Source organism: Lepus europaeus, chromosome 6, assembly GCF_033115175.1.
Source record: "Lepus europaeus isolate LE1 chromosome 6, mLepTim1.pri, whole genome shotgun sequence".
Taxonomy (NCBI): domain Eukaryota; kingdom Metazoa; phylum Chordata; class Mammalia; order Lagomorpha; family Leporidae; genus Lepus; species Lepus europaeus.
Genome location: NC_084832.1, coordinates 94,031,095 through 94,058,799, shown reverse-complemented (window position 1 = coordinate 94,058,799; position 27,705 = coordinate 94,031,095). Strand labels below are relative to the sequence as shown.

Below are 27,705 nucleotides of genomic sequence, written 5' to 3'. Positions count from 1 at the left end.
CTGCTAAGCTCTTTTTCACAAGACCAGCCATCCTCTAATACCAAAAGCCAAAAAAGACACAATAATAACCCCTAAAACCCAGTATCCTTGCATAGAGGCAGAAGTTTTCAACAAATATTAGCAAAATGCATACTTTAAAAAAACTTTATCTGAAAACTGGAGTGAGAGAGAGAGAGAGAGAGAGCGAGCTTCCTTTCATCTGCTTGTACACTCCCCAGTGCAATGGCCAGCTCTGGACCATGATGAAGCCGGGAGCCACAAGCTTCTTCCGGGTCTCCATCATGGGTGACAAGAGCCCAAGCACGTGGGCCATCTCTGCTACTTTTCCAGGTGCATTAGCAGGGAGCTGGGTCGGAAGTGGAGCAGGCAGGACTCAAACCAATGCCCATACGGGATGCAAGTGTCGCAGGTTGGGGCTTATTCTGCTATGCCACAACATTGGCCCCCAAATCCACACATTTTAAATCCAGTCACAAACATAATAACCTTATATGCTTAAATTGTATAGTTCCATTTATCCAACCCTCTGTTTACGACACATTTTTTACTTATGTATACACTATAAAGCTCACTCTACATTATTATCATTTGGCTTTTTTTTTTTTTTTTGACAGGCAGAGGGGACAGTGAGAGAGAGAGAGAGAGAAACAGAGAGAAAGATCTTCCTTTTACCGTTGGTTCACCCTCCAATGGCCACTGCGGCCGGCGCGCTGTAGCCAGCGCACCACGCTGATCCGAAGCCAGGAGCCAGGTGCTTCTCCTTGTCTCCCATGAGGGTACAGGGCCCAAGGACTTGGGCCATCCTCCTCTGCACTCCTGCGCCACAGCAGAGAGCTGGACTGGAAGAGGGGCAACCGGGACAGAATCCAGAGCCCCGACCAGGACTAGAACCTGGGGTGCCGGCGCCACAAGGCGGAGGGTTAGCCTATTGAGCTGCGGCGCCGGCCAATCATTTGGCTTTAAAAAACCAGTTGTCTTATAAGTAAACTATCAGAACAAATACAATATTGCCTACTTATTTACCATTTCTGGTGCCTATTTTCTGTATATCCACCTTGCCTCCCTTACCCTGTGGCATATCCCATAGCATAGTATAATTTAGGCCCAATACTGATGAATTATTTCAGCTTTCTTTTTCCTGAAAATGCCTTTGTCCCATCCTCTTCTTGAAGAAAGTTTTTGTTGGCTATGGGGTTCTTAGTTGACAGGAAGTTTTTTCTTTCCTTCTCTTTCAGAGCTTTAAAGATTTTGTTCCATTTTCTCCTGGTCTCCATTGTTTCTGATGAGAAGTCATTTATATTCCTGTCACAGTTCCCCTGTTCATAATATTTCTTTTCTCACTGAATGCTTTTAATAGCAGTTGGATATGCTGTGCCTCATTGTGGTTTTCGTTGTGTGTATGTGTGTGTATTTGAAAGAATTACAGAGAAAGGAAGACACACACACACACACACACAGAAATATCTTCCATCTGCTGGTTCACTCCCCAAATGGTCACAATGCCCATCACCAGGCTAGACTGCAACCAGAAACTTGGAAATCCTGCTGGGTCTACTGCATAGTTGTCTGGGGCCCAAAGGGCTGGGCCATCCTCTGCTGCTCTCCTAGGCATGTTAGCAGGGAGCTGGATGTAAAGTGGGGCAGCTGGGACTCGAACTGGTGCTCACATTGGATGCAGGTGCCTCAGGTGGTGGCTTAACTGCTGTGCTGCAACACTAGTCCTTGTTCTCATATTTTTCCTACTGGGAGTTGACGGAACTTCTCAGATCCAACCATAGAGTTTGGGGAATTTAGGGCTGTGATTTCTTTAAATACTTTTTTTCTGCTCCAATTTCATACTTGTCTTTCTGGGTCTCCTGTCTATCTGCTCCCTCTTTTTTTTTCTTTCTTTTTTCTTTTTTTTGACAGGCAGAGTGGATAGTGAGAGAGAGAGAGAGAGAGAGAGAGAGAGAGAGAGAAAGGTCTTCCTTTGCCGTTGGTTCACCCTCCAATGGCCACTGCAGCCGGTGTGCTGCAGCCGGCGCGCTGCAGCCGGCGCACCGCGCTGATCCGAAGCCAGGAGCCAGGTACTTATCCTGGTCTCCCTTGCGGGTGCAGGGCCCAAGCACTTGGGCCATCCTTCACTGTACTCCCGGGCCATAGCAGAGAGCTGGCCTGGAAGAGGGGCAACCGGGACAGAATCCGGCGCCCCAACCGGGACTAGAACCCGGTGTGCCGGCGCTGCAAGGCGGAGGATTAGCCAGTTGAGCCACGGCGCTGGCCCATCTGCTCCCTCTTTAATACCATAGCCTGACTTGTTTCATTGAATATGTTTTCTCTTAATTTATGTATATATATATATGTATATAATACTAATATACATTATTAGTAGTATATTATAATATATTATATAATAATATTTTTATAAAAAATTGGGGAACTAACTCAGCTGTTTTAAATGCTTCTCTGCTAAGTGTGACATCTGAACCGTCTCATCTGCTGTTGTTGGTTGCCTGCTTCTTTTCTTGCCTGTATCACGTTTTCCTATTTCTTCATGTATCCAGGTGATTTTTTGATGAGTAGTGGGAGCGTGGATAATATGTTGTAGAGACCGAATTCTTTCGTCTTCCTAAGAGTGGCCTCTTCAGCAGGCAGTCCAGTGACTGGTGATCACCATGAACTCGGGCGGGCTTGGTTTTATGCTTGCGAGGGCTGACAAATCAAAAGCCCGAAGCCATCAATCTCCCGATGCTGTTTCCCTTCAGATCCATCCTGCCTTGGTTTTAGGATTTGTGGGGTCCTGCTCTAGGTCGAGCCCCTTATTCCCAAGTTGTGCCCTTTCTGGTGACTCAGTCAGTTACCCAGGCTGTTGGTGAGACGTTAACTAGATCTGTCTATGGGCAGGAGCAGAACTCCAACCTCCTGACTCTGCCCTTTCCCCAGCATTGATTAACCTGTGCTTTCTCTTGTCTGCTGTCAACCCCATAGCAGCTTCTATCTGATATGCCTCGGTGGTTTCACTGCGCACACGTTCAACCCGACCCTAAGCCCACACAGACTTCAGGGGCCTCTCGTCTGCCTAGCTGCCCTAGCTGTCTCCTTCGCATGCCCCACTGTACCACTGCCGACATTCTGATCAGATTTCTTCCTTTTCAGACCAATGGGACTATAGTGGCCTGCTTGGATTGTATCCCTTTGTGCGACAGTCAGGAAATTGTTCACCCTATGAGTTCATTTCTCTTAGAGATTATCCTCCTGTGCTGGTTTATGTCCACTCTATGAAAACAGTTTCCCCCTATAATTTCATCCAGGTTTTAAAATGTTTATGATAAAAAGGCTAGTGTGGTGCCAGTTACTCCAAAATGGGAGTTAAGGGAAGTGTACTTGATTTTTACATCTCAAAATAAATGTTTAATGTGTTAGCAAATGCAAACTGTTCCCTGTACATTGTATATTTACTATATCCAAATCATATGGCATATAATATAATGAAATGGTATAGTTTTGTCATATATTAATTAATTCATCACATCTTGATCAAGTACTTACTGTATATAAGGCGCAGTAACAGTTGGAGGAAGGAGAAGTACTAGATGTTTTAAAAAAAATTGGGGGAACTAACTCGCAAGTCTCAGAGCCAGAGTGGATTTTCTCATCCAATATCTTCATTTGAAAGATATTGAATCCTAGACCTAAAAGGATACATGGTTTGTCAAGGTCACACAGCTATAAGCAGAACAAGAGGAAATAGCTGGGCATGTTTTCCCCCACTAAATTTCAAATATATTATTTTTAAAACTGAACATGATGTGTAAAGATTTTTTTCCTTCCATAGAAAATATGATCAGTGCCAGAGTCTTTGTTGATACAGTGGTGATTGGAACCAGAATGAATAAATAAGTAAGGCTGGGCTGCTAAGAGCATATTCGAGTTGCCTAGAAAACTTAGCTGTTGGTGTAGAGTCACCATCGGCTGACACAATGAACAAGGTTGGTTCTTTGTTACACTCCTCAAGAACAGCCAAGTAAAACAAAACTGAGAGTTGCCTGGATTTAATAGTATTTTATTGGAACAGTAGATTTGCAGGGACTTCACAGAGTTCATGGAAGGTGAAATTAATAGATAAGCTTATTTTGGTGCAAAAATTGTAACTTCAAACATAGTTTTTTCATGATATGCATTTCATGAACTTTTTGATGACCTCTTAAATGCATAGATTTTCAAGATTTTTTGTACCAAAGCAAGCTTATATTTTAATGACATTTTCTATGACCTTTTTTGAAGTACCCTCATGTAATCAGGACTATCTTAGGAACCCATCCAACCTGATAACGCCTTAGTGAGCATTTCATTGGCCACCAGAAGCGTGCAGAAATTATGCTCCAAGCTCCTGGCTTCAGCCTGACTGAGCCCTGGCTGTTACAACTTTTTGGGAGTGAATCAGCAGTTGGAAGATTCTCTCTCTCTCTCTCTCTCTTTCTCTCTCTCTCTCCATTGTTCTACCTTTCAAATAAGCAAATCAATAATTTTTTCTAAAGTGTGGGCCAGTAGTCACAGCCTGGTGATGATGATGATGTGGATGCAGTTATCACAACCATGAATATAGACAGAAGCATTTGTTTTCAGACTCAGGTGTGACTTTGGGTGAGGAGGACCCGGCATGAGTGAGGGAGCTAGAGTCAGAGAATGTCCGTGTGACCCCCCTCCTAGAGTAGACCTGTTGACTCGCCAAGTTTAGAAGCCTCCAAGTAGCGTGACTCCTTCTGGCTTAATGGGTGGGTGATGGTAGACGTGGAAAGCTGAAAGACTCTTGCCAGCTGCTGCAGCCCAATGTCCTAGCTGCCAGGCACCTTCCATCTGCCCCATCACATCCACTCTCCATCCTCCTCCACTCTGCTTTCTGGCCCGAGGGGCTGACCACAGTGTTGAGGTGGGTTCAGTCAATGCAGAGCAAGCAGGACCTCAGCAGGAGGGAGTGGGGGAGGTCAGGTCTTCTGTCCCCAGGCCCTTTCCTGCAGGTTGTTTTGGACTGGCATTGTCTCAGCCACTCCAGATGGTCCTTGCCATAGAATGCACTCCTTCCTGCTCACTGTAGCCATGTCCTGCAATCACTTCTTCAGGCCTAAGGCTGGTCATAGATCACTGCTGTGGCCACCTCCAGGCCACCACATTCTCCCTGTTCTCCCTTGTGGCTCTTATTACTTATGCCCTGTGCCTCCATAGAAAACATCAAGCACCTCACATTGTATTCATCTGAACATGCCACTTGTTTCTTTTGGGAATCTACTGTTTGAATATTTGAAATCTGTTGTCATGATTCCTGCAAATGCATTCTGGGTACTTATTACTTGGAGATCATGTAGAAGAGGAGGTGGAGTCACCCTCTAGGATGGAGAATTCCTGGCAGTTTCTGAGCAGGACATGGTTGTGATGAAAGCAACATTTAAGGAGGAGTTATGGGGTCATGGTGCAGAGTGGTTGGGTTGCAAGGGAATTAGACAGGAAGCACAGCCTACCAATCCAGGCAAGAGGCAGTAAGGACAGCAGTGTCTACAGAAGAGAGAGCAGATATGATGGGTGCTATGAATGGAGAATGTTGACAAAGAAGCAAGCAAGGGTGACTGAAGGTTTTTAGCATTGTGGGGACCAGTTTTAGAGAGAAAGATATGAGTTGAGATTTAGATTTGAGTATCATGAAATAGTGGAACAACCTGGTAGAGATATCTAGTATGCTTACGGAGAACATGACTTGAACTCGGGGGGGGGGGGCGGAATTTAAGTGCAGGGGCCAATGTTGTGGCACAGCAGCTTAAGTGGGCACTTGTGACGCTGGTATCCCAAATTGGAGTACCGGTCCAAATCCTGGATTCTCTGCTTCTAGCCCAGCTTCTTACTAATGGATCTGGGAAGGCAGTGGAAGATAGTATAAGTGCTGGGGCCCCTGCCACCCTCGTGGGAGATCTGGATTGAGTTCCTGGCTCTTGGCTTTGGGCTGGCCCAGATCTGGCTGTTGTGGCCATTTGGAGAATGAACCCGTGGATGGAAGATCCCTCCCTCCCTCTCTGTTGCTCTTTCAAATGCATAAATAAATCTTTTAAAAAGAAAATATAAGTGGGGTGAGGGAGTGAACTAAATGAATTTGAGAGAGAGTTGCATGAATGGTAGAAGATAAACTGAATCAAAGGACCAAAAGAAGCTTTGCCCATGGAGTCACTTCACATGTCCATTTATCTGGGAGATATTTTATTAATTTCCCAGAATTCTCTCTCTCTCTCTCTCTCTCTCTCTCTCTCTCTCTCTCTCTGTCTCCCTCGTGCTTTGGGCATAATTCTTAGGAATATTGTCTCCTGCTTTTGCAATTGGCTGCTTTCCTGCCTGTCTTCCCGTCCAGCCCACAGCTCCTCAAGGGCAGTGATTACATCGCTTTTATCTTTGTAGGATTCCCCAGATGCAAAGGGAGTCAGAAGGGAGGGGAGGAGTAAAGGAGGTGAGGAATTAATTATAGAGTTGGAAGAGAACTAAAATTGCACACTGTCATGTAGTCAAGGAGAGCAGAGAGTTTAGAAAAGGAAGGAGAGGAGTAAACAGTATCAAATAGATCAAGGGGAATGGTGGCCAGAGAAAGGCATGGATTGACCTGTCAGAGTCTGAAAGTGGTCTCGAGGATGCAAGCTTGGTGAGAGTGGTAATGGCAGAGGGAAGATGCGTGTGGAGCTGTTCGTCCTCAAGTTACAGCCCTGGATTGCAGTCATCAGAGCTTCCTCCATAACTCCGTTGAGTAGCTTTTATTGCTGCTGCCATAAAAGAGAGATGCCAGCATGTATCACTTACACTCCCTGGTGGTGCGGTGTAGGTGAACGTCTCCCTGGCTCCCCCTCTGCAGCAATCGTGTGTTTATAAAATATCCTAATAATAAAAAGTGGTGAACAACCCTGTAGCACCCTTGTACCCATTAGTGTAAAGCATGTTCTAAAGCCAGCACAGGCTTCACATGCTTTACCGATTATGCCGATTGCCCAAGACAGTGACATGCCCAGGACCACCCCCGTGAAAACCTAGTGTCTGCCTGAGAGCAGCTCAGAACCTCAGCTATGCTGGACAGAGCAGCTTCTGCCTCCCACGAGGACCAGGGCCTGGCTTCTCGAAGCATAGTCATGGAGCGGCAACATTGGTATCAGCAGGACCTGGTTAGAAATGCAAGACCAAGGGGTGTGTTGGGTGCAGTGGTTAAGTTGTCTGTGGTCCATACGGCAATGCTTGGGTTCCAGACTCGGCTGTACTCCTGACTCCAGTTTTCTGCTAATCCTGGGAGGCAGCAGATGATGCTTAAACACATCTCTGCCACCCACTTGGGAGACTCAGATTGAGTTCCTGCCCCCTGGCTTCAGTCTGGCCCAGCCCTGGCTATTGTAGACATTTGGAGATCAGCAGATAGAAGATCTTTGTCTTTCTGATGCTGCCTCTTCTCTCTCTGCTTTTCACATAAACATAAATAAGTGATTTAAAAAAATAAATACAAGCCCAGACCTTACTGTGGGTGGACCAAATCAGACTCTGCCTTTTTGTTTTTTTTTTAAGATTTTTTTATTCGTTTGAAAGGCAGATTATAGAGAGGGTAGGGGGATATATGGAGAGATCTTCCATCTACTGGTTCATTCCCCAAATGGCCACAACAGCTAGGACTGTGCCAGGCCAAAGCCAGTAGCCTGGAACTCTATCTGGGTTTCTCACATGTATGGCAGGGGCCCAAGTACTTGGGTCATCTTCTGTTGCCTTCCCAGGCACATTAGCAGGGAGCTGGATTGGAAGTGGTGTAGCTAGGACTTGAACCGGTGTTAAAATGGGATGCTGAAGTCAAGGTAGCAGCTTAACCCACTTTGCCAGAATGCTGACCCCCAGAATCTGCCTTTTAACAACACCCCAGGTGACCCGGGTGCACATCACCTTAAGAGTTCCACTAGAACCTGACTGTCCTTACGGTAATGATGGCTGTCACTTACACAGCATTTGCTGTAGCCCAGGCACTGTTGGAATACTTTGCATGAGCTCATTTGTTCAATTCTCACAGCGACTTTCTGAGGCAGACACTATTATCATCCCCCTTTATGATGTGGTCCAAAGCTTGTGCAGAGCTGCGTGGCTGAGATGTGTTGGGTCAGGGTTCACGTGTCCCAGGGGTCCCATGTCTCAGGCACTGTACTGCCCTTTCTCTCCTGCCTCCCACGGCGACTGGCAGGGTGCATCCTAGGTGCTCTGGAGGTCCACCGATGAGGAATGGCAGAGCCGTCCTTGGTGCCCTGGGAGGGCAGCCTTGACCCTTAGGGAAGATATACCTGGTACTCTCTGTTAGATGAGGGAGAGGCCCTCCAAAAGTATTTCCTTAGAGGATGCGACTGAAGAAGAAACGCCACATTCTAGTTCCCTCCTGGGAGAGGTCGGTCGATGTTTTACCTACACCTGACAAAGTCTCTCCCAAGTCCAAGGCCCAGGGGGCAGTAGGGCTTTGGCGGGCACAGTACGGACACGGCTCTTCACTGTTTCAAGGGATAAGTCCATTCCTTCCACGTGGCCTCTGGTTCTGAGGCCAAGGGCCCATGAGGAAGCTTAGAATTTGCCCACCATCGAGTGACTCTATCATTTTGTTTGCATTGTTGGAAAATACAGGAGGCGTAACTTGCTTTGGTGGGACCAGCCTCTCAGTGAATCATCTGCAGCTGCTTTCTCTGCTCCTGCCAGTTTAAAGCAAGAAGTCGTTTCCTAAAACTCCGAGGGGGTGACCCTAGAGGAGCGTGGGTCCTGATTCCTAACCCCAGTCTCAGATGTAGGAATACGTCTTTTTAAAAATAATTATCTGTATTTATTTTATTTGAGAGAAAGAGAGAGAGAGAGAAATTCCCCATCCATTGGTTCACTTTCCAAATGCCCACAACAGCTGGGCTTGGGCAGGCCAAATGCAAGAGCCAGGAACTCAGTCCAGGTGGGAACCAGGTGGATGGCAAAGACCCGGTACTTGAACATCATCCCCTGCTGCCTCCCAGGGTTTTCATTAGCAGGAAGCTGAATTCAGGATTGGAGCCAGGGCTCTAAACCAGGCACTCTGATGTGGGACACAGGTGTCCCAGGTGGTGTCTTAACCTCTGTGAGAAATGTCTGCCCCAGAATATGGCTTCTTATTTTGTTAAGGATTTGTTTATTTCTTTGAAAGTCAGAGTTACAGAAAGAGAGAAAGATCTTCCCTCCATTGGTTCACTTCCCAAGTGGCTGCAGTGGCCGGAGCTGGGCTGATCCAAAGCCAGGAGCTTCATCCGGGTCTCCTATGTGGGTGCAGGGGCCCAAGGACTTGGGCCATCTTCTACTGCTTTCCCAGGCCATAGCAGAGAGCTGGATTGGAGGTGGAGCAGCTGGGACTTGAGCCGGCACCCATATGGGAAATCGGCACTGCCAATGGCAGCTTTACCTGCTACGCCACAGTGCCAGCCCCAGAATATATCTTCTCAATGACAGCTGTGAGGCCTGGGAGAACCCTAGCTGCACCCAGGGTGTGGTTACCACATTTGTAAGAGTTGTCTCTGAGTCGCAGCCGACTGGAAATTTCTTCCCATCAGGATTCCACACTGGCTGCTTTGCACGTGGAGCCACAGTTCTCTCCAGTTGGGTTGAATCTGCCAAGACATTGTGATTAAGGGAGACCCCAAAAAGCCAGCCTAGAAGCAGAGGATTCTTGGCCTAATTCTCTTCCTTCCCCACTTCCTCTGTGGTGTAGGACAGGCACCATCTCCACCGTTTGACAGCCGAGGCAGTTGTGGGAGAGCCTTTCTTGGGTACTTCCCGAATGGTCTCCCTGGAGGTGCAAGTGGTTTCTGCTCCCTCTGAGGTTCAAACTGAAGCCACGAGCTGGTTTCCCATGCCTCCTTCCGGTAGTTTCTTTTAAGCGGCAAAGTCAGGAGGAAAACCTGGGGCTGACCTGCCATTCCCGAGGCAGCCTCCCCGTCATCCAAAGCCCCAGGCTTCTAGCTCCTGCACTCACTGACCCGGTCATCTCCATCCTTTGGCCTTTGGGTCAAGTGTCCATTCCTGAAAGTCCTCCGTCCACCTTCCCTGTCAAAGGAGGGCCCTCGAGAGACCTTTCTGTTCCTTTCAGGCTCCTAACGGAGTTTGTCCGACTCTATGCTTGGCTTCCGCTACAAGCTCGGAGGGTGGGGCCTGCAAGTCTCTTATTTGTCACTGTATCCTCATCCCTAGCACAGTGAGTGACCCTGGAACACAGCTCTGTATATACAGTGGGGGTTGGGGCATGGAGTTAAGTGATGTCTGAGGCCATCTGTGAGAAATGTGTACCCTCCATTGCTGTCACCCTGAATTTCTCTTTTCCTGCTTCAGTCACTCCCAGCATGTTTTCCTTCTAAGTTCTGTCTCCAAGCCCCCTGGCCCATTTCTATTGCTTCCCAGGACTTGTCTGGATCCATCGAGTCTGATAGTTGGGAACAGGAAATGTTCTATGTGGAATCTGAATTTTGAGGTCAAACTAACAGTAGCAAAGAGCTCCAATTTTAGAGACTTCAATGATTTCTTCCTTTCCTCCTCCCATTTTATTCCAGAAGTAAAACCTGGATTTGAAAGAGGGAATCGTGGGGTAGAGTTCAGCAGAGAAAAGCTCAGCCCTTGAGTTGCACTCTGGATCCGGTGCCATTGTCCACACCACCCTTCAGCCCCAGTGAGTTTTCCTTCTAATTCTCAGGCTCTTGTTCATGTAGTCAGGGTCAAACTCTTCCCAGAGCATAGCAGTTGGTCACCAACACAGGGCTTAGTGACATGCCCCTTTATGAAGAGTGTGTGGTCTGTCCCTGCCTGTGTCTGTCACAGTGGCCTGTCTGTATCAGGTTGTGCAAGCACTGGCTTCAGCCAGCCTGGGCAACCCCACAAGCATCTCAGCACGACCTAAGGGAAAGATGCCAGGTGCTGCTTCCTGTAACTGATGGTTTCTTTTGCTCCCTTAAGGATAAGTGATTTATATGTACAGGTCCTTCTAGCCTGGAATTTTCAAGTTGGACCCCAGAAAGAGCACAGGCTTCTGTCCAGGGCCTTCCAGCAATGTAAGAGGGAGACAAGGAAAAGCCACAAATGCCAGCAAAACTCCATCATCGCCCTTCTCCTCATACCAGCGTGTGATGCTACCACGTTCCAAAGTCCATCTCCCTGGGGCACTTCCTGAGACCCACCACCCAGCAAGGGACGGTCACTGGACACAAGCTGCAAATTGGCAGAGACTGAATTTCTGGATTATATGTTGTCTGATCCCTGCGTGGAACTGTATGGTCCAAATTTTCCAATATAGTTCTGTTGTCCTAATGAGTACACGTGTGAATCCCCCATCCTGATGTAGGGCTAGGAACAAGGACTCATCATGTGCACCAGCTCATAATGGTCTTGTATTCACAGGGCTTTTTGCAGCCGGCCCTGAAGAAGGTCCCACCGTTGCTTACCTGCCCTAAACGTGGCCTATCGGAGGACATTTGGGTGGAGAAATGTCACCGAACGTTTTCCAAATTAGACGTGGGCTGGAGGAACTGTTTCTGGGATAGCTGTGAGCCAGTCCCAAGGAGAAGCTATTTAACACACAAGCCTTGAGAGCCAGACTCTGTCCGGTGGACTGAACAGAAGCAGTGCCAGCCCTGTGCCTTCAGATGCCAGGTTGGCTTCTGCCACCCTGTGTGGGCAGTGAGGAAAGCAGGCAGAACCCAGGAGCCTTTCCTAGACAGGGCTTGGAAACGTGCACTCACCTGGAAGCTCTCCCACCTTCCTGGCAGATGCTGTAAGCATGTGTTAGTGCTTTATGGATACAGATCTTGGGGCCTGAGAGCCAGACCAAGAGGTCTTGTGTGGGGGTGGGGTGGGGCATTTAGCACAACAGTGAAGTTCACAGGCCCTGGAGCCAGACCGCTTTGTCCTGAGCCCCATGCTCCACTCACTTCCCGTGACTATGGGGTGGTCGTTTCACCTCTCTAGACTCACTTTCCCATCTTTAAACTATGGTTAGTAATAAGACCTGCTTTATAGGGTTGTGGCAAGAAGCAAATGGACAAATCTGAATAGAGTATTGAAAGTTGCACCTGGCCCACAGTAGGTCTTGAGAAGGTGTTCACGAAGTTGCTGGGGCTTTGGTATTCACGAGCAATCCTTCACCCACTGGCTGAACCCCCGCTGTGGCACTTTTCTCAGGAGCTTTTTCTGTCAACGCTGAATATCCCTTAAGATGGGGAACCCACTCCCTCTTAAAACTCTGCACTCCACCTTCAGGTAGTTGTGCTTTTTGGACGGCTTCCAATTGTGTTGAGCCTGACTTTTCCAAATACTTCCAGATACTTCCTGGGTGGTTCTAGTTGCAATCCTGTGTTCATGCAGAAATCATCTAACCCCTCTTCTTCCAAATAGCAGCTCAAATCAGTGAAGTCATAGACTTCACACTCCTCACTGGTATTTCTCCCATCCTCACAAATCTTGTCTTTTCCTAACAAAGTATCTTCAGTTTGTTGAGGTGCTCATGGAATTACGTGGCTTCCAATTCCGTGTTTACAAATGGTGCTTGTTCGTTGAGTCCCTGCTATGTGCCTGAGAGCCAAAGATGAGAAGACATGGCACTCAAGGAGCACCCAGTTAGGCAGGGAGTGGCATTGAAAGCCTGGACAACGGCATGCGCTGAGATATGAGCGCAGGAGGCCCACTGTCAGGTGGCTGGGTTTGCTGCGCAGGTGCAGGTGTCACTTGGGAATTGTACAAAAGCAAATTGAGGAAGGAGACAGCTTTACCTGCTTGGGGAGTCATCAGAGGACTTTCAGAAGTGACACATTGCTGTGTGTACTTTAGTGACAGCATTGAACAACAGCCTGAGGGAGACCCGTTAGCCCAAGGGCAAACGCCAAGGGGATGGAGGAGGAAAATGAGTCATGGACCAGAATGTCCAAAATGTATACAAAAAGGCTAACAGTGCTTGTCTCAAGTGAGTAGGATGAGTGATTGCTTTTCTTTTCCTGTGTTTTCTAATTTCTGTGTAATTAGTACTTCTATTTTCTCTATAATTAACATGTATTATTTATGTAGCAAAAATCATTTTTTTCATGTCTAAAGATACTTCAAAATCAAATCAGCAGGATTTGGTAACTGATTGGAGGGAGGAGTCGAGGAAATCCATGTTCTGGCCTTGGTGTGCACGTGGGAGGTGGGAACACGAGGAATGGGGTATTACTTGGGAACTCAGTGGCACCCTTGGCTGTTGAAATGAAGTCCACCGGCTGTTTTGACTTCCATTTGGCCTCCTCACAGCCTGTTTAGCAGCCTCTGTCCTACCACAAGCCCTGAAGCTCACCTGTCCTTTATACACCTCCCTGAAAGCAGACCCCATGGCAGCAAAGCCCACAGCACCCCAGGGGAGCAAGGGCATTTATTTAGATGATGCGTGCTGTCACAGCCCCAAGCCAAGCTGCAGGGGGAAGAGGGTGAGGAGAGCATACACAGTCCCCATCTTCACAAGTCTCAGCCTGATGCTTGAGTTTTAGAATCACGCTAATTCACAAGCATTTCAAATGGAAAGGAATGCTCCAAAGGAAAGGAAATGGCACCAAGGTCATTTCTGTGGGCTGGAAGTTTGGGGAGGGGCCCCTGGGCTGAGAGCTAAAGGGCAAGCTGGAGGGAGTGAGAAAGAGATCTTCCAGGCAGAGGGGATGCAGCTGTGACAGCCACGTGCAGGGAGGAAATCAGTCACAAGTGCCCCAGAGGCGGGCAGGTACTGAGACCTGTGTCGTTAGGTGGTTGCGGCGCTGTGCTAAATGCCATAGTGTGCACTTGGGCAGACCAAGATGGTGTGGGTCAGTCACCCGAGGTGCCTTCTTGGTGCAATCAGGAGATGGAGAAACACAAGATGTATGAGGCTGAAGTCGGTTAACACAGTATATTGTTTTGCAATGAACTTTTGCTTGTACAGGTAGGAGTATGTTCTAAAAGAACAATAAAAAATATAGCAAAGTAATACATGTTTGAGGAGACAGATATGTTTATCTTGATTTGGTAATTGCACAATGCATACATGTATTGAAGCATCCCATGGTACTGCAGACATATGCATGATTTTTGTATGCCAGTTAAAAACTTTCAAAATATAGTCTATTCAGTGCATAAACCAGAGCACAATCATTTGTTACCATGATCAGGAATTATGTCCTGTACCTACTTGTCAGTGCTTTTAAGGCTATGTTTGCGGCTGCATCACCATGCCCATGGGAGCAGTGCCTCCGTTACCAGGGCTGTAAAGTCACTAGGCGAGAGGAATTTTTTTTTTCAGCTCCATTATAATCTTATGGGACCACCATAATGCATGTTGCTGTCGTTAACCGAACTGTCCTCCAGCATGGGACTGTGTGGCATGTTTGGGTCTCTAACAGGAAAGCTGTTTGACTGGAGGCCAGAGAGAGGGGCTATGAATAGGCGGGGGGGGGGGGGGGGGGGGGGCAGCAGGACAGGTTTTGTAGGGGCACCAGGGATTTGCAGTTCTACCCCCAAGAACAGGGAATCATTGATGGTTTTTGGCAGGCCTGGAGGCGAGGAGAGCTCTTTCGCTGGTTCCTGCTTTACCTGCCCCACCCACCACTTTCTTGCCTTTTGGGGGCCCTAAGAAGAAGCTCCCTACTCCCTCTCCCATGAGTAGTGCTTAGGACCCTTCTCCCCCCAGCAGACACCTCTGGAAGTCACTTTGCAGTTCTGTTTTCTCCGTGGCTTCGCATACTTTAACACTAATGTGTGTACACCTCGCTAATTAATGGAATCATTTGGATCCGAAAACATCTTGTTCTAATGGGAAGCTGCAAAGCACTCTCGTTAATTCACAGGTAAAATTATTCCAACTTTTCTCTTATTTTTTTTCTCTCCCCAGCTTGGCTTAATAGCTGGGGGGAATTCTCCTAATGAGCTTGTGAAAACCATCCTCCAGAGCACAGAGCCCCAGTGACTGACTGCCCTGGAATCAGGGACAGGGGACCCAGCCTTTGTCTGCCCAGTGAGGAGGCTGCAGAGAATGCCCAGGCAAAAATCCCTCAGCTCAGAAGGTGGAAGAATGGTGTGGCTGGGGTGAGGGAGCCCTGAGAGGTGGCTAAGTCTTGTGAAGACAACAGCAGTGACCCAGGAGGTGTGGTTCCAGGGTACATGTGTGTCCAGCGTGACCCATAGGATAATTTCCCACACAACCAGCATAGAGGCAAGGCAAGGATACTTCTTCACTCCTCTTAGGATGTGGCTACTTGGTGCACTTGCTGTGAGCAGGAAGCTCACAAGTGCTTCTTGGGGCTGGGTAGAATCTGGGGGTGTCTTCCTGGTAACAACCTCCCTACCATTTGCCAATGAAGATCTACAGCTTCCCCTTTCAATGAGTCGCAGTCTCAGTACATTATTTATGGTATGGTTGAGCTTACAAATCAGGAACCCCTTTTCCCCACTAGACTGCTGTCTAGCTACATGGGTGCTGGAGCTCACCAAGACCCCTGTGCTCCCTGGGCTTCTCAGTCATTCTTTTTTTCTCCCTGGAAGGACCTAAACTTTTTAAAAATGTAGTAATACGTACACAACAAAGCATACCATTTTAACTGTCTTTAAGCATATAATTCAGTGCCATTACATATGCAGATGCACATCAAAAGCTTGTAGACAAGGAAATTAAAAGATAAATTTATATTGGGACAAAAAAATCTTTGAAATCTATGTTTTTTATATTGGATATTTCCACGAACTATTTGAAGACCCCTCAAATGAGTAAATTTCAAAAAAAATTTTGCACCATAATAAACATCTAATTCATTTTTCCACAAATTTAGTAAAGTTCCCTCATATTCATATTGTTGCTTAACTGTGTCCCATTCATTTCCAGAACTTTTTTCATCTTCCCAAACTGAAACTTTCTACCTATTGAGCAGTAAGTCCCTTTCTCTGAGGCTATTGTGTCCTTCCAGCATGGACCCTGAGACAGCGTGGCCGGGGAGAAATCTATAGGAAGGGTGGTCCAGTCATGCGCTCCAGATCTGGTCCTCAGCTGTGTCATGGAGCTCTCCCCGTCCACATGTCCTGGCCCGTGGGTTGCTCTCAACACATGGAGTGCCTGCCTCACAGTGCCGTACAGCCAGGCCCATGATGTGTCCTAGCAGATGGGTCAGCCAGGTCTGCCGTAAGCGCTGGTAGTCCCACCTTGAGTAACGAACAAGTCCCTTGAATTGGTCAGCTTTTCATTACTACAACAAAGTGCCTGAGAAAACTAACTTTATAAAGAGAAATGGGTTATTTTGGTTCATGGTTTTGGAGGTTTACAGTCCAAGATTGGTGGCCCCATTAGTTGGGTGTTTGGTGACTGCGTTCTTGCTGGCTGAGACCCCAAGTGGCATAGAGCACCATGAGGCAAGAGACAGTGTCTATGCCTCTGCCTGTGAAGCCACCAGGATTGGATCACAGGGCTCACTCTAACAACCTAATACAATCCAATCACTTCCGAAGGCTCCACCTCCAGACACCATCATTGAATTAAATTCCTTCCTTCTTAGTACATAAGACTTTGGGGGCCAAGCCTTTAACATATGGGCCTTTGGGGGACATCTAACAACCAAACCGCAGCATCCCTGCATGGCTATCTCTCATCAACGTGAGTTCTGACTCTGTGGAGACACTGCTCTGGGAGAAAGATGTTCGGTTGTCTTTAAGATGGGAGAGTAGAGAGTTGATGGTTATAGCTGAAAACAACATGTTCTTCCTTTGGAAGTACAGCTTCTGCCAGTCCGTTTGTTTGGATGTGCCTCCAAGACTGATTTGGAATGAGGACAACCTGGATCAGAGCCCCACTCTCACTCACTGGCTGTGTGACAGGGAGCCTCAGTTTCCTCATCTCAAGACCACGGCTGTGCCGAGCCCCTAAGGAGGATGTGTGAAAGAGGTCATGTGCATTTGGCCCTAGGGACTCTACACTAACCCAGGCTCAGTGTGTGTAAGCTGATATTCTCGCTGTTGTTTCTGTTTATGATGCTGTCACTGCAGGTCTCCAGGTGGTCCTGAACTCCATCATCAAGGCCATGGTCCCTCTGCTGCACATTGCCCTGCTAGTGCTGTTTGTCATCATCATCTATGCCATCATCGGCCTGGAGCTCTTCATGGGGAAGATGCACAAGACGTGCTACAACCAGGAGGGCGTAGCAGGTAAGAGGAGGGCTCTGGGCTGGGGTGGCAGGTGCTCAGGGCTCATGGTGTTCTGATGGCTGCTCTCCTGCAGCCCCTGAGCTGCCTTCACACTACCAGCCATGTCCAGCAAGGGCCCTCTTTCAAAAGCCCTTGTTTCCCTACCATGGTTAAGTGGGAAGAAAACATAAGTAGCTTTCTCTGTTGATTCCAATGTTTCCTGAAAGTCTCCATTGAAACAGCCAAATGCCAACCTAGTCCAGAACCATTAAACACTATTGAAATGAGCTCCATAATAGGAGAAACATTTAACGACTTAGGAACCTATCTTCTAACAGTCTCTCACTTTGTAAGCCAAGCCTTGGGTATCTTGGATATCTTACGGATCAGAACTGACTGCTGACTGTGTGCTCTCCGCCCGCACTTGGAAGTGGCTCGCTGTCAAAGCCCCTTCAGGAGGCAGTGCTGCCCTTGGCCAGCATTCTCTCATCAAGACCCTGAGGCCTTTCCCTTCTCCCTGTGGATTCTGGGTCCTCTGCAGTTAATGTTTCCCCTTCTCTGTTTGCAGGCGGAAGTCCCCAGACCCCCGTCCCAGGGTTGGGGAAGAGGGGAGGGGTGGAGTTTTCCCCTGACCAGCAAGGCCAAGGGTTAGCCCAGCCTCCTGAGTGCTCATTCCGTTCCTGATTGAGACTTCCCTCTTCATGTTCCTCCCATAAATCAATATATTTCACAGGCAATGCAGGCTCATTAAGCGCATCCCTGAGTAGCACTGGAGTGTGGGCTCGCGGGATATGCAACAAACTGCTGTCTTAAGTTACTAACGTCTCAGCTTGACCTTTAAAAAAACACTTAAACAGAAATTGACAAGGCTTTTAAAGAGACATATAAAGCAGTGTAGCACAAAGAACTTGTTGAAAAAGATCCCTTGGCTCACAGGGGTTAGCAGTGGTCAAGGTATATATGATTGTTTTTTCAACAGGCTCTGCCGGCTTAGTGTGTGCGGCATCATGGAGGAGGGGCATCTGCCTGGGGCATTGGGGGTTCTTCTGGACCACTTCTCTTCCCCTTCAGCCAGGCCTTAAACTGAAGTTGCCACCCCTTACTTTGGGGAATAAGGAGCGTGAGCATCTATTAAGCAAGGAGTGAAGTGGATTGTTCATAATCAGAAACCAAAATACCTGGCATGTGTAGTCCTGCTTGACTTGGTTGACGGACTCGGCACCTGCCAGCTGTCTAGGTCATTGTCTCATGCCCACAGTCTGAAAAAACAAACCAAACCTGTAAACTATGGTCCCTGAGTCACACGTTTGTATTTATTGTTTTGAGGGAAAATCTAAGAGACTACTTTTGCACTCTAGGGAGTAGATCCAAATGACTTGGGTCATACTTGTATAAAATCAACCATCATGTTTTCAAAAATAGTATCTCTTTAAAATTGGAAAAAAGCAGCTTTTGCCTTGAGCTGAAATATTGAGATTGTTCAACCTTGCTTGAAAGAACACCAAATGATATAATGAATCATATTTCTTCTTCACTTCAAATCCTTCCTTTCATTTGATGCAATCTAGCTGGCTGTGAATGAATACATTTGTATTAACTGTGTAGATTTGTGAGAACTCATTCCAAGACCTCCTTACGAACTGAATGTGGTATGTCTGATGTGTACGCAGTTTGGACCCAAATGTACAAGAGATGCGGATCCCAATTCAGCGCACCAAAGCCTGATGACGGGGCAGGTGGGGGTGGGGGTGACTCTCAGCAAGACCATAGGAGCTGGCAGAGTGGTGGCATTCTGCCATGGAGCCGAGCATGGCAACCCCGCCGTGCAGCCCGGCATGTGTGCACCATGAAGCCAAAGGCAGCTGCTCCTGTAACTCAGCTGCTTTCTGTCTTCTTCTTGGGAAACAGTAAAAGTATGAGGGCGCCTCAAAAAGTCTGTGGAAAAATAGAATTAAAATATAAGCTTTTTGATACAGAAAAGATTTTGAATCCACACAATTTTTTTCATAATACACATTTTCCATGAGCTTTTTGAAAACCCTTTTTGTACATTGATATTTATCCAGAAAATAAGCTTATCATTTAATTCCATTTCCATGAACCTTTTGAATACATACTTTTCTCCCCCCATAAACCTTTTAAATACATTTTCATGAACCTTTCGAATACTTCATACGTCTTCTACTGGTGCAGAATCCTCCAGGGGCCTATGTGAACAAGAAACCTTGAATATTGGTTGGAAGTCACTGGACTTTGTTATTAGGGTCTCAGTGGCCTTAAACACCAAGAAACCAGAATGGGAAGCTCCCGTCTTGACTGCAATGAGTGGGTCTGGTGCACACGCCTCCCCAAGCACCGAAACCATTCCTGGCCTCCTCCACTCTTAGGATAAAGACCAGGCTTGGCCTCACCGATTGGAGTTGTCGCTTTGCCTTTACCCTGCAAGTTCAGAAGATAAATAGGCTCCTATCATGGAATTACCACCAGCCAGGAGAGCCAGGGTGTCAGAGGACAGCAAGAGAAGTGTTCCCAAGAGAGGAGTCATGCCAGGTTCCACCAGGAAGGTGACTTCACTCTTGTGCGTGGAGCCAGGCTCCCTGCTGGGAAAGGAGCCCAGGACCCAGCTGCGGAATGTGCTTCCCGATACTGTGCAATGAGAAGCTCACTCACCTCCTCGTCTTTGGACCTGCCATCTGAAGGTGACCTAGAGACGCAGTCCATTACTCCCAACGGAGCATGCCATTGTTCACATCAGGGCCTCATCCACTCATGCACTGACCAGCCCTGATGAGCAAGGAAAAACACACAATGGCTCTGGGCATATTCAGTGAGCCGTGGAGTAGAAGACCAAAACCCTGCAGTTTCGGAAACTAATCCCATGTATCTTGGAGAGCTTTGTGTAACCTTTGTACTGGGTGGGTGGTGTTTGTTTGGTTAGTTTGTTAGATTTCCTGCTTTGGATTGAGTGAGCATATTTTCAAAAAATGTAGATCATAGGAAAGGACTCTGTGGGTCCTTATTATATAATCTTCTAATGGAATTTACACCAAATTCTCCTTTACACACTTGCATAATATTTCAGAGACTGTGAATGCCAAGCACCATAGATTTCAGAATCCAGTGGATTTGAAGCCATGGTGCCTGTACAATATGTACAATATGTGCAATAGCTGTAGGGCCAGCCAGAGGCACCATTGTTCTGCAGGCTGCCCTTCCAGTGAGCAGTCCCCAGGGAAGGTGGCCTCAGAAGAGGCGACTTTTCTCTAGTCCTTGGGGCATCTGTGAGGCACATTCTTGGTTCCTCAACAAATACATCACCATATGCCGGTACTTTTGTTTCTGCTTGTCCCATCTGTCTGATGGTGCTCTGAGCCCGGTCACTCTGAATAGCTCTCCCAAGCACAGTTATCACCCATGAGTTGGACAAAAAATTGGTTGGTAAAACCTGGAAATGAAATCACCCTCCTTAAAGTTGGAACTTAAAAAAGTAAATGATTTTGTCTTTGGTGATTTCTCCTTGGAACCCCTACCTGGAGCTCCCCTGGGATTTCATGCTCTTGTTTGTATTAATTGCATTTAGAAAATCTCTTCTAGTATTTACTTCTGTTATTTCACTGAAAACTTTAGTTGCATTTTCCACAGTGTTGCCCTCTTCATTTCTGCTTCAAAATGTAGAGCCAACGTTGTTTTGCTTCCTTCTCCCACCTCACATTCCCACCTTCCTCCCCGGCACTTCGTGACTCCGCGAAAGAACGCCAGCACATTTTTGTCTTGAAGCTAATTTCCCCTCACTCCGGAGTACATGTTGCTGGAACCTGCTGGTTAGTGTGTGTGCACATTTTCCCAGTGTTCCATTAGTGCTTTTTATAGATACCTATTTTTACTGGCTCATCACTGCTTCTTAATTGTTCTCCAATCTTTTTTATTGTTGTTCAAGACAGATTTAAAATAGCAGAGCCACACTTGAGCCTGTAGATAATCTTTCTGAATCGCAGTCCTTTCTCATTTATTAATAAGATCGCGTCCCTCTAGTGCCACTTTCTCTGTAACCGATGTTTGTGAAATCCACAGATCGGTTTTCCTTCCGTGAGGACACTTGCCCTCTGCCTGGCAGCCTTCCCCTTCTCCTTGGTTCTGCTGTTGAGGGGGTGAAGTCAGATCAATAGTCACAGTGAGGGGAGCAGCATCTTTATTCCACTCAAGCACAAAACGTGAGAAAAAGAAATACACGTTATTGGTTATTTTCACCCTCTTTTTGTCCCTTCTCATATCACTCGAGCACTTTCATCACATTGACTGGAGACATCACTCTAGAAAGCTGTTTCCAGAATGAGTGAGAACCCAACAGAATTTCTGATCTATCTGGTTCTTGGTTTTACAGTGTCTCAACTCTCATTTTTTTAAGGTATTTATTGTCCACTTTTTAATGTACTATTTAGGTTTGAGATTCACTTTTTCATCTCTTTTTATATCATAACTTCCAAATGTCTAAAGATTTCACAGTTTCAAAGTCATTAAAAATTGTGAGGAGAAGGCTGCTTGACGCAGCTATAGTAATGGAGCCCTATTGGGAACTGGACCCTGAAATAAGAAAATGGTGTGGACGCTGGCATTCTCTCAAACACATCAGGGACCAGCAATGCAGGACTTTCATCTTGCTCATCCAACGGAAGACTCACACACAGCCCTAAGCTCCAGGCTGGGGAAAGACTCACACACAAGATTACATGGCAGGCCAAGCACCAGGAAGCAGCATCAGTCATAATAGCTCAGTCCTGGAAACAATCCCAACTCCTGTCCACCAGCAAATGGATACACATGCTGTGACTCCACTGCTGGACAATGCAAGGAGCAGAATCCGCTGGTAGATGCAGCAACACTGACGACCTCAATAACATTATGTGAAGTGAGAGAAGGTGGACCCAAATAGCCAGGTAGTGTATGATCCCATTTGTGTGCCATGTCTAGAAAAGGCAAAGCTATGACTAGAGAATGCAGATCAGGTTGCTAGGAGCTGGGGATAGGAGCAAGAACTGACTGCAGACAAGTACTCGGGGTTTTAGAGGACAATGGAAGTGTTTTTAAATGGATTATGGTGATGGATGAACAACTATAAATTTACTAAAAATAATTAAGTGTACATTCACATTGATGAAGTCTAAGGCATGCGAATCATATTTCAATAAAACTATCAGAGAGAGGAGGGGGAAGAAGAGGAGGAGGAAGAAGCCACCACCGCTGCCACATATACTTTCAGCCACAGAATTCACTCTGTTCTTCTAGAATTATCTCAATTAAGGATTAATATTTCTCTTCCTGTCCTCCTCTTGACAGTGAGCAGTCTCAAATTTAAACCACAGTCTGAGGAATAGCCAACTGGCCAATAGTCTCTAGGACAGAGCCTGTGTCCAACAGGCAAGTGTACTTACTTGTGATTGTTCTGTTACATCTGAAGCAAGGAAAGATCCTGGTGAGCTGCTGTCTCCAAATGAAGACCGACAGGCAAATCTGTCCCTGCTTGTCAGAACTGAGGCCTCTTCTGGTTGCCATTGGCATCACTTTCTACAAGTTCAGGACAATGTTCTTAATTTTGCAAACTGCTGTGAACTCCATGCCTGCTACAGTTGGAGCCAAGATTGTCTCGGTGTTTTACCATAGTGAAAGTTCTTAGAGCAGTTAATTCGTCTACATTTTCCAGCCATCTCCACAGCACCTCGGCTTGCCAGTTTGCTCGTCTCCATTCCCCACAGGTGGAATCAGCCCAGGCACTGTCATTAGCTGCAGACAAGATGTTCTGTTGTTTGCTGAAAGAGCCTTGTCCGCAGCTTGGTAATCGTTTCCCTTTCCTCTGCTGCCACTCTGTCTTAATCAGAGGTCAGGGAAGGATTATCTTTTTCTTTTCCTGAAAGGCATTAACACTGGAAAGCACAGGGCAGCCCTGCACGGCTCTGCATGACGCACATGAAATCCAGCCAGGAGTATGTGCATGCCTGGATTGTCATAAAGGCTGCTGTGGCTGAGGTTTCTCTCCTACAGTCGAAGCTCGTGTGTTAATCCTTCATCTGTGAAAGGCTCTACTACGAAGTGACTTGTGGTACTGCATCCTATGGCCTGTGATGGAACCAGACTCATATGGAGTCAGAAGCGTTATTGGATGGCACCGGTTGACTAACCATGTGAAGGAGTCTCCAAGTCAGTACAAGTCCAGCCCTCACCCTGGAGTACCCTGGTATCCCAAAAGAAGTATCTATGACTTTCCCTCCAGAAAGAAAAGAAACTGTGGACGTCTCATCATTTTCCAGGACAGTTTTTGTTTGAAATGGTTGCATCATTATTATTTTTCGAATGGCCATTTGACCAAGATGCTGACATGTTATAATAGAATGGGCATTAGTCTTACTATCTTTGAAATCAATGACTGAAGTCAAAATACAATTTTACAACAATTTGTTGAAAATGCTGCCCTTCAAAATCTGTTGCAGCCTAAACTGAATACCTAGTTTCTTGTGCTTTTAATTCCTAAATGGAAGAACTAATTAAAACTTGTTCTGCATTATGGTTGCTGGGGCCACCTTACCCATCTCATCCACCTTCTCCTATCACGTTTCTCTCTAACTCCTTTTCTTCTTTCTCTGCCCATCTCCCCATCCCTTCTGCTTCCTCCTCCTCTTTACCCCTGGCCATTGGAGATGTCCCAGCAGAAGATGATCCTTCCCCTTGTGCTCTGGAGACGGGCCACGGGCGGCAGTGCCAGAACGGCACCGTGTGCAAGCCCGGGTGGGATGGACCCAAGCACGGCATCACCAACTTTGACAATTTTGCTTTCGCCATGTTGACGGTGTTCCAGTGTATCACCATGGAGGGCTGGACCGACGTGCTGTACTGGGTATGTAGCTTGAGATGGCCAGCAGAGGGCAAGGAGTGCACAGGCTGCAGGCCTTCCCCCGACACCTCCCTTTCCCCTTTCCCCATGACTTTGGGGTCATTTACACATCATGATGCAATGGTTGATGAGTGTCTTTCATTTCTTCCAGGTTTTGCCCAAGAAACAAAGCATGACACTTTTACCCTAATGTGTCCTCTGTCCCTGACCACCAGCCCTTAAAGAAATGTCATCTTTCATTTGGGCCAACCATAGTGCGGAACACTGGCATGTGGTTAGTGCTCAGTGAATGAGTTGGCCAAACCTGGCACAGGGTTCTGTGTAGCTCTTCTTCCCATTATTCCTCCTTCCCCACAAGAGAGCCAGAGGGAAGAATTATGAATCCTTAGGGATAAAAGGGGAAACCAGGCCTGGTCATCTAAAGAGAAACCATTGTATTGAATTGTGTAACATTATGGCATGCTGCTATATTTTTATTTCTCATATTAATCTTCCCTTAATTTGAATGGTCCATCAGACAACTGTATTGTCATCATTTATACTGTTGACAAAACACTGAGCTGGTTATGTGATGTGTGTTTAGAAATACCACTTCCTGCATGCCAACCAGCCAATAGTCTATCTCCTTTTTACTTTAAAGATGCCTTTTTATTATACATCAGCCAGCACTACTTTGCCAGCCTTTGAGCCACTGAAGTGCCAGATCTGTATACAGTCTATCCCATAGGCAAACACACACTTCATATTTGAACTGTCTCCAGTCTGGCAGAGGCAAGTCCATTATTTGTAAAACCTCCAGAAAATATATTCTTTGTAGTATCTCCTACTTCAGCATGAGAAATGACTTGCCAGAACCCAGTGTTGCTCTCCAGAATTCGGGTGAATGAAGCTTGTTGCCAATCTTGAAAATACCATCTCTCCCAGAGTTTTGCAAATAGTCAAATTTATTTGGCCATCATACAAACAATCCAAGAGCTTGCTTAGGGAGTAGTGTCTACAAGTGAAAGCAGGGAAGAGTGAGAGGGAAGGGAATGCTCTCCCATGGAGCAGAGCTGCCAAAGAGATGGGAGACAATGCCAAGAGAGGTGTTGACTTCTTCCTGAGTCGGAAGGAAGAGTTTTGTAACAGTGTAGAAGATGTGATGCATACTATGATATTTTCTACATTTTTCAATAAGCACCATGTCCTATTGATTCAAAAACCCATCTTTCCAGTTTTTACCTAAGGGTTGGCATGCCAAAACCCGGTACTGCTATGAAATTTGTTTCTCTCTGTCAGTGATGACTTGAACTCAACAAACCTAGGTTGAGTGTCCTTGCATGCCAGAGGTACCACTGGGCACTTAGGAGCCAGTCGTAAATAAGATCTAATTTAGCCTACAAAGCTCAGTCTAGGGAAGCAATGAAATTCTAAACTGAATAATCATGGTGCGACTGGAGCCTATCCCATGGCAATGTCAATGCATTGTGATGCTTTCAGGAAACAAAGGTCAATTCAGCTGTGCCTCAAACTAAAATGAAATATTGGAGAACATTTCTCAGATGTATGCTCCATCAGGACTTGATTTTGAATAATCTGCAAGACATAGAGAGGGAGTTGAACTCATTATACTTGAGCACATTTATTTTATTTAGCAAAGCAGATCAGATTCCCACGTGGCCCTAGCTGGTCTTTCTGCCTAGGATAAGTATGGCCAGCCAAGGACAGAGCCATCCTTCTGCAGATGGGCAATGTGTGCCGATGGGCCAGAGAATGTGTGATTGTATGGGACTGCACTTCCACAGCATCAGATTGTGGGCAGGGTAGCACTGGGTGGATGGGTGTTGGGTTGGGGGAATAGGTATAATTTACTTTGCTGATGGCCCTGATGTATTTTTGTGATCCTCCTTTATTGCTCCCTCCCTTTCCCCCGACAAGTCGTTGATACCCCACCAGCCAGATGTGACCCAAAGAAACACTGTCATAATGACAGCCAGAGTAGGGAATGGGAGGAAGCACACTATAGCAACTACCAATTTTCGGCAGCTGTGTTGTTCTTTCTCCCCTGGGGTGTGTGTGATAGAGCTCAGACTGCACATGGGAAAAGGGTCAGAGGTGAAGGAACAGGAGAGGCTTGGGGGTCATGTCTCTCTCTCTGATTTTCCCAGCACCTTTCCAGAATTTCACAGTGTGTGTGTGTGTATGTGTGTGTGTGTGTGTGTGAACATGCACACTTACATATTCCTAAAACTGAAACAGAGCCCCCTACTTGGTTATTCATGGTAGAAGTCCCTCCCAGCCCAATGCGCCTGCTTTCAGACCATTTGTCTAATTGTTTGATCTTCTCCTGGCCCTTTCTTCCCTCTCTCTCATCCTTCCTTTCCTTTCGGCATTCATCCTCCTTGCTTAAAGGCCTGTATCTCTAACCTACACTCTCACATCTCAATGTGTTTTTGCATCAACTGTGGAGCTTTCTAAAATAGAAAAACACCCTGACCTCTCTTCAGGCCATTGAATTAGAAGTTCCTAAGTTAGGGCCCAGGATCTGTGTTTTGAAAAAGCTCTCACAGTGATTCTCAGATTCAGGCTCGAGTTTGAAACCCCTAGAAATGCAATATTGAATTTGCGTGGTGCTGCTGTGATGCCACTGGATTTGAACCTATGTAGTTCCTGCAGAGACTGGGGAAATGCGCATTTCCCTTTGAGCCCAGAGGCAAATCTAGAAGACTTGGGAAAGAGCAACCATGATTTTCAAGTATAGCAATGAATAGCTGGGTTCATGCTAAACCTCCATAAAGACGGGTAAAAGTTTCTGAGGAAAGAGTAGGTCATCGAAACATTCAAGAATTTGATTCCATCACTGCACGTGGCTGGAATAGGAGGGACCAAGGAAGTCACTGTAGTGAATGGTGTGCACCTGCCTTCTACTGTCATGATATTGAGTCCATTTCTCTTTCTCTGTGACATCTATCACTGCATTTCATTGTGAGGATTTGGGAGACTTAGTAGGCTAAAAATAAAATTAAACTTAGTCAAGTAGTGCTTGAACTTTGCCCTAGCTATGAAAACGATGGGCCATGCATTGACTGGAGCAAACTGAACAATTTGCTTAGAACACTTCTTGTCTTGTTCCTGGAGTTTGCAAATGACAAGGAAAGGACCAGTGATACCCATGATTTGGAAACTAAACCAAAATTCAAATTTAGGAGGGATTTTCTTGGGAAATGACTTGTTAAGTCAAAGCCTCTGCATTTACTCTAGATTTCCAAGTCTCTAAAAGTATAATAGGGAAAATGTGATTAGATCAAGAGCACTGGCCCTTAGGGGTAGTGAAACTCCAGAAAGGAGAATCCAATTTTGTGTAACAATTTCAGTTGTTTCCATTTCCTCTTTCAGATGGGATTTTTAAAAAAAGCCTTTTTATTTGAAAAGCAGAGTGACAGGGAGAGGAGGAAAGACAGAGGGAGGTGGGGAGTGGGGTGGTGGCAGGCTTCCATTCACTGGTTCTTTTCCCAGATGGCCACAACAGCCAGGGCTGGGCCAAGCTGAAGCCAGGAGCCAGAAACTCCATTCTGATCTCCAATACGGGTGCCAGGGGCCTAAGTACTTGGGCCATCTTCTGCTACCTTCTAGAGTGCATTGGTAGGAAGTTGAATCTGAAGCAG

The 27,705-nt window shown here is 46.6% G+C and overlaps 1 protein-coding gene across 17 annotated transcripts in view; it reads left to right on the top strand.

Moving 5' to 3' along the window:
* The window catches only part of CACNA1C (calcium voltage-gated channel subunit alpha1 C), a 631,672-nt gene that overhangs the window by 423,441 nt on the left and 180,526 nt on the right, over positions 1 to 27,705 (top strand). For 16 of the 17 annotated variants that reach the window (XM_062194598.1, XM_062194596.1, XM_062194601.1 and 13 more), the window contains exons 6-7: positions 17,041 to 17,199; positions 23,868 to 24,064. In XM_062194598.1, coding sequence (XP_062050582.1) covers positions 17,041 to 17,199; positions 23,868 to 24,064 — 356 coding nt within the window. The remainder of the gene's footprint in view (positions 1 to 17,040; positions 17,200 to 23,867; positions 24,065 to 27,705) is intronic. The other variant, XM_062194587.1, reaches the window with a different exon arrangement.